This window comes from Sceloporus undulatus, chromosome 2 (genome assembly GCF_019175285.1).
Source record: "Sceloporus undulatus isolate JIND9_A2432 ecotype Alabama chromosome 2, SceUnd_v1.1, whole genome shotgun sequence".
In the NCBI taxonomy this organism is placed as follows: Eukaryota; Metazoa; Chordata; class Lepidosauria; order Squamata; family Phrynosomatidae; genus Sceloporus; species Sceloporus undulatus.
In genome coordinates, this window is record NC_056523.1 from 15,581,119 (window position 1) to 15,597,957 (window position 16,839).

A 16,839-nucleotide genomic window follows, 5' to 3' on the forward strand; every position below is an offset into this window, starting at 1 on the left:
TGGTGGGGTCGGCCCCCCCCCCATCAGGCCCTGGGGGCGTTCAAGCTCATTCCTCCCCCCTCCCTCCATTAAAACCACGCAGGGACGTAGTAAGGGGAAGGTTCCAGGTCCGCCCCCCCCTCCAGGAGAGAAAAGGGCCCTTGTTGGAGCAGGGCCGGGAGGAGAGGAAAGGGTGCTTGTTGGAGCGCACGTGTGCACACGCACAGCCCCAAAGAAACGCTGGGGACGGAGAGCTCCAGTCTTGCTCTCCTCTAGGCTTCAGGAGCAGCAGAAGTGGCACTCTTCCTGGCGTTTTTGGGGGGATGTGCGCGTGCACACGTGCGCTCCAACAAGCACCCTTTCCTCTCCTCCCGAGGGCCCTGGCAAAGCCAGGAGGACGAGTGCCGCCCCTAAACTTTTTGCGGGGCCTGAGGGGGAGGAGCCAAAAGGCCCTGGAGGAGCCAAAAGGCCGTTCGGACCCCCCCGCGTATACCAAATCTGCGTTGCTCAAGTCCCATTTGTCCCAATGGCGGCGCGCGTGCATGCGCGCCGCCATTGGGACAAAGTTCTGCCCCTGCCTCCCCTCCCTCGCTTCCCTCTTCCCTTCCCTCCTCCCTGCCCCCTCCCTTTCTTCCCCTTACTTACCTTTAAAGTCTCGGCGCACCTGCTTGCCTCCGCCACCACCACTGCAGGCAAGCCGGGTGGCAGCAGTGGCGGCAGAGGCCAAGTCTTGGCTCCTCGCCGCTGTCGTGAAAGGGCGCGATGGCCGTGCTGGAGGCCTCTTGGCCCCCAACAGCACCGCCCCCGGGCCTTTCCGCGGTGGCGGTGAGGAGGCAGAGCCACCGCGCCAGAGGCCTCAGGCCTCTAGCGCCGGCTCCGGCCTCCTCCATGCCTCCGCCGCCGTGGAAGGGCTGCGATACCGGTGCTGGAGCCAAGAGGGCCCCAGCACCGACACCTGCCCCTTCCATGGCTGTAGCGGCGGCGAGGAGGCCGGGTGCTGGTGCCGGGCTTGAGGCCTCTGGCGCTGCTGCCCTCCGCGCCTCTTTAAAAAAGGCACGGGGGCAAGCCGGCCGCCACGACTTTAGGTAGTAAGGAAGGAAAGGGAGGGAGGCCGGGAGGGAAGGGAGGAGGGAAGCAAGGGAGGGAGGGAGAAGGAAGTTGTCCCCAAAGGCGGTGCGTGTGCACGCCCGCTGCCATTGGGGACAATTTCCTGATTTGCCATCCGCGGATGCTCAAATCCACGGATGGCAAATCCGCGTATAAGAAGGGCCGACTGTACTTTCTAACTTTTTTTGAGAAAGGAAAGAGTAAAAAAAAAGAAAAATGAAAACAAATAAAATAAACCAAGTAACCTCCTATCTCTCAGTATCAGATGCTTTCCAATCCTTAAAGCACCTCTCAAATTATTTCTGAATGTCTACTACAGTGGGCCCTTGTATCTGCTGGGATTGGTTCCCCGGACTACCCATGGATGGAAAATCCATGGATGCTCGAGTCTCATTAGATGCCGCGAGGTTATAAAATGCTGTCCCTTATATATAATGGCCAAATCAAGTTTGTTTTTGGACTTTTATATATTTTAAAAATATTTTAAGCCATGGATGCTTGATGAATTTTGGATAAAGAATCCATGGATATAGAGGGGCGACTGTACCTATTACCTCTTAAAGTTAATTGCTTCCTCTACGTTTTTGCTTATTTTACATAATCTTCAACCTTACGTGTGAATATAGATTTATTATAAATGTAATTTACTTCCCATTTTGGATTTTTCTAAAATAACTTTCCAGCATGAAGCACTTTCTCCCGCCTTCTAAGAAAAATTGTCGGCGGAAGAGATGTCTCAGGGAGCCATGTGTGTGCAAGTCCATTGATCTGGGCGGGGGATTCCTGTGGCGTGTTAGATTTAGCACATAATTATTCAGCCAGGCGAATAATGCAGCTCCTTACCTTTTCCCTTCACCCAACAGTAATGGTAACTCTGGATCCCGACCAGCTCCTCCCAACCTCCGACTGTCTGCGCATCATAAAAGTGTAACATGGAGTGAGAAGGTCAAGCAGTCCTGCCAAACGAAGCGAAGAGATTCAACACAAATCCTTTTGTGCTGGGAAAGGAACAATTCACCACTGGGAGAATTTCTGGGAAGTCCGTGTGGGAAACGAAGACCGTGGATCGTTGGGGTCGCCAGGAAGTCTGTGAAGGAATGGTGACATTATCTATGAACTGAGGAAGGGATCTGGCGTGTAGGAAAGTGGAAAGGTCAGTACAGGGCGGTCAACCATCCTCATTACTTGCCTGTGTCTCCAAATGGGAAGCTCGAGAAGATTCGAGTTTCTCTGAACTGTGCTGGTGGGCGAGTGGCCTTTATGATGCCAGTACAGGAGACATCTTTACACATCTCTGGAGCCTCATCTCAGGAGCACTCTCTTGCCCTTCTTTCAGTGTATGGCCAAGGCTGTATCTGAGTTTCTCCTTAGGGCTGCTCAGCCAGCTGACCCTCAAAGGCTTTCCCCCAGATCAGGGTGGACTGAATCAATGATCTGTTGGTCAAGAGCCCTTTCCAACTTCTACCAGAAAGTGTTTTGGTTCCAATCCCTAAAATCCTCCTCCACCCATTCAGAGGATGAGTTCTAATTTTTTCTCCCCTCTTCTAAAGATTTCTCTTCGGAGTTTGTTCTTAGGGATTAAACAGCAGTGTGCCACGAAGTTTGCGAGATTATAAAGTTACCTACGGCTTTATGTTTGTAAGGAATAGAATTTCATTGAGGGGAAGCTAGAAATGTTTTGTTGTTTTTCGTTATAGTTTGAAATCCTAACTATCGTTAATTTCACAATGTGCCAAGTATCTTCTCCACAAAAGTCACAGGTTCACTCGTGAAGTCAATTTTCTGGAGGAGGTTTGAACGAGAAATGTTCTGGAATGTTTCCCTCACTTTTTAATATCGAATTAAACATGTTACATTCAAACACATTCAAAGCTTTATGAGGAAATTCTTTGTTTGAAATATCTGCTAATATTATTAAAAGAACAAATGTTATATCCTTTTTATTCTTGCCTGGAAATTATTCAGTTGGGTAGTTTTCAGTTACAAACTTGATATTCTCATTGTACTGCATTAAACTGACAGCTACAATCCTTTATGGACAAAAACAGATTATTATATCTGAAAGCACCACTATTTTTAGGAGACACAGCTAAAGTGAGCTGCACCTGGCTCATCCTATTTACATCCTGAGCTTTATTTTTTTTATTACATTTTCTGTTATAGAGTGCCGTTATTTGTACGGCGCTGTACAATTTCGTAGCTAAAAATACAGATAAAAGCATGGCCATGGCATACCAGTCAAAAAAGTAGAAGAAAGTTAACAAAATATTACACATCATTAACATCTAAGATAAAAACAAAATCATTAAAAGAACACCAGTTCAATTTTGTTCTTACACTATCACAGGATTTTCTTGACATATTTGCTGAGAGGAGAGTTGGGCTGTGTGCTTTTGAAAATACTGTAGTTGTTCCTTTTCAAGGTGTGTATGGCCCCACACGACAGCCCAAAATTAAAGCTGCTTTGGGTCACTTTGGAGGCATCTGTTTAAGAGTCTGTAAGCCATGTCAAAGGACACGCTCCAGTCCAGACCGTGGGTTTGGCTCAGCTTCCAGACTCTTAAGACGCATGATAACTTAAACAGCATACTTCCAAAGTGGACCCAAAACAACTTTATTTTGGGCGTTCTGATGGGCCTTTGTATACCATTCATCTTGCTTTAGATGTCCTTAGAAGAGGAGGTTGGTCACATTCAGGGTGATCAGATCTCACGTCAACGGAGGTCAAGGCCCTGTGAAATGTAGGAGACACAAGAAAAATTGAAGGTATTACTCAAGAAAAGGTAAAACACTAATATAAATGTACATTCATGCTCCTTGGTCATGCTCAAATATATATGTTTAAATTTATGTTGAAATTGAGGACTGTCCTAGAAAAGGAGATCGAATCCATGTCACATTTGCCTGATTGGATCTACTACCCTTTGATGGTGTTGTGTGCCTTCAGGGAGTTTCCTACTTATGGGACTCCAAGGTGAACCTATCACAGGGTTTGCTTGGCAAGATTTGTTCAGAGTGGGTTTGCATAGCGTTCTGTGGGCTGGGAGAGTGTCACTTTCCAATGCCACCCCATGTGTTTCCATGGTTGGGCAGGACGGCTCACACCCAGAATCATAGCCCATGCTCAAACACACAACACCCACATAGCTCAATATATATATATATCTTCTTTGTGGTCTCTGCGAATCTCACAATGGGTTATTCTGTCGTAAGCTTCACGAACCTTAGAGCGACTAGAGGCATTTGGCGGAGCCCTGTCCACTCCCCAACTGTTTATGCTGGTTTCCCACCTAAACCCCCTCAGTTCCTTTATCCGCCGCAGCAGCATCTAGCAACTCTTCAGGATTCATTTTCCTGTCAGAATTAAATTCTTTTGACCCGCCCCCCCCCCCCCCCCCCGACCAATCTGCCGTTTTTGAGTAATTTTAACTCATTGTTCGTATAAACTGCCTCTCTGGCACGTTTGGTAAACTCCCTTTGTACTCCTGAGGAGAAGCTTTAACACTGGTGCTGCCTCTTTGAGGAAGGTTTAAAATGGCCCTAGCCTTCCTTCCTCACTTGCTCGAGCTGCTCTTTTGCTGAGCAAAACTGTTTTTGGGCCGCTGCCTTACTTCGTCCTGGCTAGAATAAATGTACTTCTGAAGTTAAATGGACTGCTCCATCTCACCAGTCCCTGACTCTTGGGATCAAAGGTTGGTGGCAGCCCAGCTTCACTTGTCATCAGTCCTGATCCTCCAGAATCAAACGTTTGGCTCGGCGACCTGCTTGTCATCATTGGTCCCTGACTCTCAGAACATACCATTAGATGTCAGTCCACCTTTTTTCCTCATGGTCATGGATGACCGCCTGACTCTGATTCCACTCTGTCCCCTGACTTCTGGGGTCAAACCATTTGGATGGCTGCCCGCCTAATCTCCAGTGTTCCTGACTCCTCTGGGTCAACTGTCGATGGCGCCCGACTTCTATTTCAGGCTCCAGGTACGGTTGCCTATTGATGTAAGCCAACTTCGATCCCTTGTCATCACTGACTCTCCGGTCAAACCGATGGATGACGCCTGACTTCACCCTCGCGGTCCCTGCCGCTTGCAACCCGACTCGACCCTCATCATTCCCTGACTCTCCGTGTCATACCGATTGGATGCAGCCCCAACTTCGATCCTTGTTGGTCCACTGACTCTCTGGGTCATACCGATTTGAGGCTGCCTGATCGATCTTCCTCGTCTCAGGCCTCTCTGAGGTCAGCAATGGTTGGCAGCAATGTCGATCCTCATGGCCCTGACTCTCGGAGTCATACTGACTGGATGGCTGCTCAACTTTTGGTTCCCCTGACATTCCAGTCCTCCAATTGCATGCAGCCCGACTTCGACCTTTGTTATCCTTGATCCCTGGGTCAAACCATTGCTTGCAGCCCTTCCGTCATTCTCATCGTCCCTGACTCTCCAGATCATACCAATGGATGACAGCTGGACATCGATCCCGTGGTTCCTGACTCCGGAGTCTACCAATGGTCTGGTGCTTCACATCCTCGTCAGTGCCGTCCGACGTACTCTTCGGGTCACACCAATTGGCTCACAACCACACTTTGACCTCCTGATGTTCAAGGGTGGAACCAAGGGCTCACAGCTTACCTCTGCTCTTGTGTTCCCTGACTCTTGGGGTCAACCTATTGCTTTACATCCCTGCTTCGATGTTTGTCGGCCTCTGACTCTTCTGGCGTGTTCCAGTTGGCCCCATAGCGTCCTACATGGCCCTTCCCAGTATCGGTCGGTAGCAAGTTGCCATCATGTATGGCTGCAGTCCGTCTTGACACTCCTTGTGAGCAACAATATTCTGGCCCCACGTCGGCACCGTTTTAAGCTGCGCAATAGGATTCGATGCAGCTGCCTTTTGGTTTCTGGGGCCGTTATTGGTACCACCTACCTTCCTCGCACCACCTGGTGATTCAGGCCACGACCTGATTGTTCTTAGAGCCAATGTGTGAGCTGGTTCAGGTCGGGCCATAGTGCTCTCTCTGTACCAAGTCAGCTACCGCGTGCCTTCTGTGGTTTGAAGCCGATTTTCCCCTTTAGCTATTGGAGTGCCATGGCTCATGCCTCCCTGATTCAGGAACATAGGTTTTCTCGGTACCGGGGCCACTACCTGCGAGCACCTCTGCTAATCAGGGGCCATACTTGTCCCTCTAAATCCATTATCAGTGATCACTTGTTGCTTCCGAGACATGATCACTTTGTAATACGCTCACTTTGTTTGAGGCTAGTTATTGTCTCTATGCCAAAGCACTTTTGTGGCTTCTGACCACCTCTCTTTCCATTCGAAATGAGGGTATTTCAGGTTACCTCTCATATCGAGGGATGCCTGTCATTGGACCCTATGGTGTCAATTCTTCCATACCGGACCGACTCACTGCTCCCATATAGCTGCTTTGGGAGCATGGGCTCCCTCTAATGTGGCAGATGTCGCATTCAATGTTACCAATTTATGAGACATCTCTCCCTCAGGCTGCATACTTGATGTAAATACCCTTGACAGTTTAAATTGTCATTATTCACTCGGTACAAGCGTGATTTGATCGTCTGTTGCCCCCCACGGTGAACTTTGGTACCATCGCTCAGGCCGATCATTTCCAGGAAAAAGGTTTGCCACTTCCCGGTCATGGTGTCGTTAGGCGTTGTGCCTTTTTTACCAAGGACCACTATATATGGGGACAATGCATGTCGTTTCCCACATGGCCCTTTCAAAGGGCCCCTGTTATGCCACTTTCTTCCCTGGACAGGTTCAAACAACTGCTTCAGTTCCTTTCCATTTTCTGTCTGGGCCCTCGGGCCATCTCTCCGTTCGCCTTCCTTTAACTCTGTCCCCCCTGTGGATCTTGAGATCTGGGATGGGCATACCTGTCCCATCTTTCCAGGCCGGCTGATGTCATACTTCCGCCTCCTTCGTCCTGGGCTGCTGCATTGGGTCCATGCACCTGAGGGTTTAGGTGGGAAACCGGCCCAATAAGACGGTTGGAGAATGGCGGGGCTACCGCCAAAATGCTCTAGTATCTCCCAGAGTTCCGACCTACTCGCAGGCACAGAATAACCCATTTGTGTGAATTCGCCGAGACCACAGGAGACAATTCATTACAGGTATGCCCATCGAGATTCCAAGTATCCACAGGGCCAATTTCCTTATAGAAACTGTTTTTGATTTTATTTCATGGCATCATAGAGTTGAAAGATCCCAAGGGTCTCCAGCAACCCTTCTGCTTGCAGGAATTCACAATCCAAGAATCCCTGACAGAGGCTATCAGCCTCTGCTTAAAGCCCCGAAAGGAGAGACTACACCACTCTCCAAGGAATATGTTCCACTGTCAAACAGCTCTACTGTTTCAGGAAGTTCCTCCTAATGTTAGTGGAATTTCTTTTCCTGTACTTGCATCCATGCTCCGGTCCTATCTCTGGGCAGCTAGAAAACAAGCTTGCTCCTCCTCAATGACCATCCCTTTAATATTTAAACAGGGCTGTCTATCACCTCTTACCATCTCTTTCTAGGCTAAACAACCCCAGCTCCCTATGTCTCTCCATAAGGCATGTTTCCAGATCTTCACCATTTTGTGTCCCCTCCTTGACATGGCTCCAGTTTCTCATCCTTTTTTAATGTGGTGCCCAGAAACTGGCACAGGATTATTCCAAATGAGGCCCTGACCAAAGCAGAATAGAGTGGCACTATTACTTCCTTCATTAGACCCATATCTATTAATGCAACCTAGAATTGTTGCTTTTCAGCTGCCATCACACTGTCGAATTGTTCCGTTGTGGTCCCACTAAGCCTCTTAGATCCTTCTGAGGATAGAAGAAGACTTTGTACTGGCTACATACTTGTGAGGCCACAGCTTCATGGCCAGCATTCATAGTTTTTTACGGGTTTTCAGGCTATGTGCCTGTTCTCAAGAGTTTATTCCTGGTTTGCCGCATGAGATGCCAGCCACAATGCTGACCAAATGCAGAATAACTCTTCTGAGCCTCCAATAAAACCCACAAACTAGGCCTCATTTTTCTTATGCCCATTTTGTGCGGCTTGTCCTGCTTGTGGTTATTCCTCTGGTCAACCTGTTCGCAGTCTGCTTGTGGATGTTCATAGGATAAAATGTTTGTGATGTGCAGATGGGTGAAGAGTTCGGTTTTAATTATAAAAGACCCCCGCAGAAAGTTCCATGCTCCCAGCTCTTCAGCTCTTCCAAAGGTTGCATGTCTCTTTTCATAGTCTGCATTTTACCGAATACAGCGGCTACTATGCCTTTGAATTTTACTCGATAAAAGGCTAGAAAGGGAATGTGGCCTAGTGTCTCATTGTGGGGTGACTCCGACGGCAGGATTTGTCCACACGCCGCCATGTACAGGGTGACCAGATCCCCCACTGCAAAGGAGGGCGCACAACAAAATGTAGGCCATCAACAAAAATGAAGAATTGCCCCCCCCCCAAAAAAAAGCGCTAAGGGTCACCAATATACAACTCTAGTCTTAGGGACCTAGACGTTGGTTAGCTGGAGGGTCTTAACGGTCAACCAAGACCTATCATCCATACATTTATGGGTGGGGTTTTTTTGGTTAGATGTCTTCAACGCCGAAGCAGCAATTCAAGTTGTCCCCCGCCCCGGGGGGCAATGGAAGATCTTACCTGGCTTAGCACGGGCAAAACGGTCGTTACGACAGAGTGTGATAGAGTCTAACTCCCCTCCCTCACCCGCACCCCCAAAAGATCTGCAGAGCATATAACACTGCCAACCTCTTTCTTAAGCAGGTCAGTGAAAAGAAGGCCCGAGCCGGGCGGGGTCCGGTGGACCGGGGCGGGGGGGGGCCCGGCAAAAAAAAAAAATTAAAGAATAAAAGGTAAACAGTAGGACAATTAAAAAGGGGACAGCGCGAAAAAATTTAAAAAAAAGTAAATGCAGGGTGTCGGATGGCAGGAATGGGCATTTCCTGACAGGGCAGACAGAATGGACCCCTCTGGCCAAACCATCCCCCCCTCCCATTCCCAAACACCACACACAAACAGCACATTTCCGGGCCATGAACTGGCTTACTTAACATGGCAATCTCTTGCAATTCGAGCGCTTTCAAACCAAACTCTTTGGGTCCCACGAAAGGGTGACAGCTCGCATACTCTGAGAGGGCAAGGGTTTTCCAAGTTCCCCGGCAACGTGTGGTGACCCTCGGTGGGGACTTCTGGTTCTCCATGCGCGAAAAAATCACGCAAACATGGCCTGCCCGAGGCCTGAAACACCATAACGAACCAAAAACCACCACACGAACACACCGCGGGCGAAACAGGCCTGCCGCGCAACGGCCAGACACACAGCGCGTGCATGCAGGCATCACACAACACACACACAAAGCAAAAAAGGGAGACCTGAGCCATAAAACAGCACACAAAATTAAAAAAAAAATACAAAAATGAGGCCCCGGCACAATCTCACTACCTTCTGTATCCTCCTTATTCTCTTTGCCTCCTTTCTTCTCTTCTTCTGCTCCCCTTCTCCTCATCCTTCGCTCCCCCTCCTCTATCTCTTCTTCTTCTCCTCCTCCCCCTCTCCTCTTCCCCTCCCCCTCATCGCCGTGCAGCTGGCGGGGCGGAGGAGGGAGGAGAGGAGGTGGGCAGGTGGGGGCAGGGGGGTGTGCGGGCCCACGCGAGGGGAGGAGGGCAGGCGGGCCGCGGGGAGGTGGGGAGGGTGCCGGGGCTTCCCACTTTCCTCCTGCCCCAGGCCTGCGGCCCCCTCTTCCTCCCTGCCGCGGTGAGGAGGAGGGCGCACGGTTGGCGGCCCAGGTGGAGGCGGAGGAGGAGGCGGTGTGGCGACCGGGCGGGCCATCCTGCCGCCTCGCGGCCCACATCGCTGCGGGCCAGGGTCTGCCGACCCCTGATCTAGATTCACTGATAGATCACAAACGACCTGGCATGCTCTGACCTATTAGAAGCAGATAGCTCGTAACCTGGCTCAGGCCCTTCCGGTTGGTACTCCGGAATGAGCAGATCAGGGGACTCGGCAGCGGGGAGGTGTGCCATAATCCATAAAAACAATCTCACTTAACCAGGATACTATCCGTGCATTGAACCACATCCGTGCATACCTTAGCTAAGACTAGGGAGAGTTTGGGGTTTGTGGTCTACTGCCACCCTGTAATTACAGACTCCCTGCCGAGCTGACACAACTTCTAGAGCTGGTGTTGGAATCGCTATCCTGCTTCAGTCCTGGCGAGCTCAACCTCCCCCAAGGTATTGATACTCTTACTGGTCGGGGGCAGTCATGGTTTCAGCAACCTGGGCCCAGCATTGCTCAGTCTACTCTTGATGTGTCTTCTGCACAAACCAGGCAATCCGTGGCCGAGAAATAACCAGTATCCCGCATTATCATGATGGTCATTTCCTGGTTAGGTTTGGACTGAAGTATATCTCCCTCGGGGGTGGAGTACCAATTGGATGTCCGTCCTGAACTGGTTCAAGCAGCTCTAGGGGGTTCATGTTGCCCGTGCTGGCAACTCGTTGAGTCTGGTCTAATTTGTGGACTAACAACATCCCGAGCTATGACATATCGCTTCCCAGCGTCCTTCCAACCCGCTAAAAACTGTAACCCTTGGTACACTGACAGATCTAACTGAAGGAGTGGACAAGACTAGCGAAGGTTGGATGAAATCCATACTTGATAAGACACTTCATGACTTTCTTAGGTCCTATCAGTGGCAATAGATGCACCAAGAATCTTTCTACTCTCATCTGTTACATCTGAATCCGTCCAGCTGAGCTATTCAGGATTTAAGGAGTTTAACACAACAGTCGCCACAGCACCTCTATTAGATTCAACCTAGCTCTTGTGACACTTTTAATGATTATTTCATAGATAAATGTCCTTGCTAAGACCTGATTTGGATGCCAATTAAATCCGAAGCAATGCGAGAGGCATCCATCTCTCCACCCTTACTGTTAGACTGATCAGTTTGATCGGTAGTCGAGGACTGGACTCTCCTTAGTCGTGGGGGGGGAAAAACGACTTGCCTCTGACCCTTGCCCTCCTGGCGGTGTCCAGGGAGTGATACAGTCAAGCTGATGCCTGAAAAATATAATCAATGCCCTTCAGGAGGGTACCCTGCCTTCTTCTCTAGAGGCCGTGGTCAGACACTCTTTAAAAGCCCTCCTTGGATCCCCTGGATAGAAATCATAGGCCAGTCTCGTTGCTGCCATTCTTGATCAAGTGATCGAGCGGCGTCACCAATCAACTAAGCGTCTGGATGAAGTGATATCTGGACCCTTCCACTGATCAGGGTGGGATACCAGTTGAACGGCCATGGTACCTAGTTGCTAATCTGCGTCCTGGGCATTGACACGGGAAGTTTGACCTTGGTGCCTTGGACCTCAGTGGCCTTCTTACCAAGCTATATATCCCTTCTGGCCGCTGAGAGTTGGATCGGAGGCACGTTCTACAGTGGTTCCGGTCCTACCCCCCCCCTTCAGCAGCTTCCAGATGGTGGCGTGGGAGACCGTGCTCTTCTAAAAAGAGAGATAAATGTGGCATCCCCCGAGCGCCATGTCTCTCCCATGCTGTTTAACATCACATGAAGCTGCTGGCAAATCATCCAGCGACATGGGGCCGGGTGTTATCAGTACGCTGATGCCCCAATATTTCTCTGTTCGATGATGGTGACTACCGGATGGCTCTCTCCTTGATGCCTATCTTGGAGCCAGAGTAAGGCTGGATGAGGGAAAATTGACTCAGCTGAATCCAGGTAAGACAGAGGTCTTGCTATAGGAACCAAGCCCAGTAGGATTATGTCAGCCCGTTCTGGATGGGTCACATTCCCCTGAAAGACTGTGTCCGCAGCTGGGGTGACCTCCTCAACTCGTCGTTCACCTGACTGCTCAGGTGGAGCTGACAGTCAGGAGCCACTTGTATCGCTAGCTGTACATAGCTGCCACCCTTCCTGGACCAGAGACTTGAAAAGTAGACCTCGTGGTCACCTCTCGATTCCTTCTGTAATCGCCTACATGAGGCTCCCTTGGCCTGTTCGAAACTTCAACTGTACACAATGGCAGCCAGGTTATTACCGGTCTTGTCGTAAGATCACTAAACCGTTTGAAATCCTTCACTGGCTGCCAATTAGTTCCGAGCAAAGACAAGGGTTGGGAACTTAAAGCCCTACATGGCTTGGGTCCAGACACTTAAGGAAAACGCCTTCCTTCCCATGTCTGTCCTGCCTCTCAGGTCCTCAGGCGAGAATCACTTCATCCAAAAATCTAGATACCCTCATTACCCAGAGGGCCTTTTCCACGCAGCTCTGAAGCTATGGATGCCTGCAAAGAGATCCACGACCTTCTACTCTTACAGCCGTTAGAAGGCTCTTAGACGGATCTCTCCGGAAGGATTCCCATAGTTCCTCTCCCTGTTGACGTGACTTAGCACTCGTCCACCAATTTTCTCTTAAATTACTTGAAGATTAAATTAAATTAATAAAATATATTCTGCCTCAAGAAGAGAGCCCTCCCTCCGTCCCAGTGTCCTCATCAGACCCCCCCCCATGGAGGGAGTGAAAAAACGACAGCCCAATTCCATAGGCAACTGTGAATTACTGTAACTCACGTTGCTCTCTTTATTTTATTTATTTATTTTTTTTGTATTTTTTTATTGTATCTCTAATTTTTCTTGTTTACCCTGCTGGGATTCCTGTGATCGGCGGGCTTAAAAATAAAAAAATAAATAAATATTGTTATTCATGCTTCTTAGCCATGCTGAAAATGCGAAACATTTAGCATTCCTCTGGACAGAGACTAAATGTAGGGTATCGTCATGAAAAGGGGCCTCGGTCACCTTCTTAATATAAATCTATGCATGCTTTTAGTGTGCTCAAATGAGGAGCTTTGGCATTCCCTGGACAGAAGGCGAAAGCGGGGACAGGCCTGGAAGGGGCCTCTGGCCACCTTGAGCAAAATATAGAAGTGTCTTGCTCCAAATGCAGGCATTTGAATTCCTCCTGACAGAGCTTGCAATGTAGGCTGCCCTGGAAGGAGGATGCTGATCACCCTGGGCAGGACGACGGGCTTCCTTGGAAGCTCTTGACATGGGATGCTCTATGTCCCCCTTCCCTACGGTGTCCTACTCTTCCTCTACGACTAGGCCTCAGCCGGATCACCCCATGTTAGTTTCTCCGGCCGCTCCGAGCAGCCGAACGTCTCTGGGAAGTCCAGGGAGGGCGGTCCATCCTTTAAGTTTGTTCTTTTATCCTTTCACGCGCCCTGTGATGGCCAAACAAGCTACTTCAACTCATTGTCTGCGCCAACGAGAGGCCCGCAGTGCTTGTCTCCTGTTTCACACACTGTTACCCTTCCTCCCTGTCTCTCCATTATTTCTCCCTCCGCACTCCCATACTTCTTACACAATCACTACCATTCGTTCGGTTACTCCTCATGATTGGCTCCCACCATAATCTCCTGCCCTCCTTAATAAACTCCTCTGTTTTCCCTTTTCTTTGGAAGAACTCTCTTCGCTGCTGACTCATCCCAACCTACCACCTGTCTTTGACCCACTTCCTTCTTGTCTTTTATCCTCTCTAGCCCCCTCTTGTACCCTCCCTCCTCTATATCTTTATCTCTCTCTCTCTTCGGTTCCTTCCCTCAGTCTTCAAACCTGCCTTAGTTTCCCTATCCTGAAAAAACCCTCTCTCGACCCTCTTCCTTGGCTAGCTATCGTCCATCTCTCTTCTCCTTTTCTCTCCAAGGTGTTGGAACGAGTTTTATTCACGCTGTCTGAGTTTCTTGAAACCAACTCCATTCTGGATCCCTTCCAGCGGTTTTCGCCCACGGCCACTCCCAGAGACGGCCCTTATAGATCTGAAATATCTTTTGCGGCCAAGGCGATGGCCTTTCTCTCTCCTTGTCCTACTCGATCTGTCTGCGGCCTTCGACACTGGGACCCGTCTCCTGTGATGTCTTTTGACCCGGTTCTCGGGCCTTTCCGATTCGGTTCAAAAACATTTGTAAATCTTCACAACTATAAAACCAAAATTCAGACCTACAAGGCTCCTCACCTGTTATTAACACTTTTAAAAGATAGATCAAGCTCTTTCAATTCACATAGGCCTCTTTGCCTCAGAAATGCATTGAGGGTCTTGAGTCTTCTGGATTTTGTATTACATTTGATACATGTTTGTTGAATAATTGTTCTTTCTCTTGGGCAAGTCACACTATCTCTGGAGTATATCACACGGAGGTTTTTGGGGGATTTTGCGGCTCAGATCCGACATGAGTGCGAGACCACAATGCGAATTCACGTCATAACATGACTGTGTTATAAGACGCGATTCCTTTGTATGGGCGCTCCTTCCGTGGTGCTTCCACAGTGATTCCAAAGTGACCCTTCATTTTGGTGAAACCAGAAAAAAAGGGAATTCACAGAATTCGTATTCAAGCTCCCTTCAATTTCACTCTGATTTGATCTGGTGTGGAATGCAACTTTGCTTCCATCCCGGTACACCCCTCCAAATCTCCAAGGTCCCACACTTCTCATGATGCCATGCTGCAATTTTGCCCCATTTACTTCTGGTACTCCCCCCTCCCCAGCTTCCCTTGCTGCCGAGGGGAAATGCAGTGTCCCCAGTGGAAATGCTGGGGAAAGGGCAGAAATCTACAGAGGAATGAATGTATTCACGTTTTAATGTAAACAGGAGATATGCTGGTGAGGAGGGGGAAAGCGGCTGTTTCTGATTCCCTGGGGAAGGCTGCTTGTGTGACTGGAAAAAATGGACCACATATCCCAGAGAAAGAGTTCTAGTTTGGGTGCCAAGACAGACTCTAAAGCCCATAGAACATGAAGCAATATTTCACGTGAGGCTAGCATTCAGATCCAAAGGATTTACTTCCAAGTAAACCTGCAGCTTCTACACTGATTATTTTGCAGTTAATAATAATAATACTAATAACAACAAAAATTCCTTAATAATAATAATAATATTAAATGGATGGGGCTCTGACACGGCGGATAGATGTGGATGTGGCAAAAATAGATGAGGAGAATGACAGGAGAATAGATGTAGATGTGGATGAAATGGATGGGGGCTCTGACACGGAGGACCCCTTTGAATTTGGCTGCCAGGGATGGGAAAATAGAAGGGAGTAATTCACGTGAGGCTGTCATTCATATGAAAGTGGAACTAGGCTCCCTTCTTCACCCCTGAAGTGCAAAAGTCCAGGATGCCTTCAGAGCCCCACTGAGCATGTGCAAGGGTCCCAATTTGAATCAAGATGAATCTGCATGGTATGCACTGGTGTGGTAATACAATGTGCACTCACTCCACTTCGCATCACGTGACTTGCCTTGGATTCAATTCCCCCTCGATTTGGAAGGGCAACGGAAGGGCAACCAGGTGTGATAAAACATTCACGTTATGATGTGAATTCGCATAGCTGAACCAGGATCTGAGCTGCATAAATCTCAGTGTGATAAACTCAGTCTTAGGGGAAGGAAATGATAAACCTCCTCTGAACAAATCTTGCCAAGAATAGTCACATAATAGGTTTCCTTTAGGGTCGGTTTACTTTGAAAATGACTTGAAAGCACACAACAACAACAACAACAACAACAACAACAATAATATTTACACTTACAAGTAGGTTTTGGCCCTCTCTTTCTGTTGCTGCTTTATTTGCCAAAATGCCATCTCTCTCCTTCTTCAGATCCTCCAAACGAATACAGAGCAAATCCTAAAGAGAGAAAGAAAGTTAAGGTTTATTATTATTATTATTATTATTATTATTATTATTATTATTATTATCCTGCTTTTCCATCAATATTGGGACTCAAAGCAGCTTACAGGTTTAAAAGCACCGTACAATAAAATACATACAAAAGTGGCCATTAAAATATAATTAAACAATTACAGTATTAAAACTAATATTGTCAAAAAATAGAAAATGTTTAAAAAGATAAAAGCACTTACAAACCATGCACTTTAAAGTTCTTTAAAAGTTTTCTGTTTCAAAAGCCTGTCTGAATAAAGAAAGTCCTAGCCTGCCAATGGAAGGACAACAAGAAGGGGGCCATTCTGGTCTGTCTCCCTGCGAAGGCAGCCATGGAACAGGTCCTCCCTCTCTCATGCCCCCACCAACTGTGCTTGTGATGGTGGTGGAATGGAGAGAAGGGCCTCCCCTGAGGATCTCAGAGCCCGGACTGGCTCATATAGGAAAATACAGTCTGCCAAATAGCTTGAACCTGTGCCATATATGGTTTTATAGGTCATGACCAGCACTTTGAATTGTGCCAAGAAACAAATTAGCAGCCAGTGGAGCTGTTTCAATAGAGGCATTGTGTGATCTCTATAACCTGCCCCCATTAACAGCCTGGCTGCCACTCTTTGGACCAGCTGAAGTTTCCGAACACTCTTCAAAGGCAGCCCCAAGTGGAATGCGCTACAGTAGTCCAAACAGGATGTAACCAAGGCATGTAAAAGGTCATCAAGATGGATCTCTTCTGACAGGCTTTCCCTGATTGACTGTCCCAGTCCCACTGATATGGATTGCCCAATGCCTGCCTTAAGATTTCTCCCTCTAGTTTTGTTTATTTTTAAGTGATTTTTTCTGTCTTTTATATGATGTTGTTCTATATCTATGCAATTTAGTTTTAAGATTGGGGATAAGGGAATTATGTATTATTATGAATATATTTATGTATTTTTATTTGTGTATCATTGTTGTTACCTGCCTCGATCCGAAGGGAGAGATTGGAGAAAAATA

The 16,839-nt window shown here is 48.2% G+C and overlaps 1 protein-coding gene across 1 annotated transcript in view; it reads right to left on the reverse strand.

The window, feature by feature from the left end:
• The window catches only part of LOC121923831, a 51,560-nt gene that overhangs the window by 26,256 nt on the left and 8,465 nt on the right, over positions 1–16,839 (reverse strand). Inside the window, exons 4-6 of the mRNA XM_042454674.1 lie at positions 15,694–15,810; positions 1,930–1,996; positions 652–1,021 (exon numbers count right to left, since the gene is read on the reverse strand). Of these exons, the coding sequence (XP_042310608.1) occupies positions 652–1,021; positions 1,930–1,996; positions 15,694–15,810 (554 nt within the window). The remainder of the gene's footprint in view (positions 1–651; positions 1,022–1,929; positions 1,997–15,693; positions 15,811–16,839) is intronic.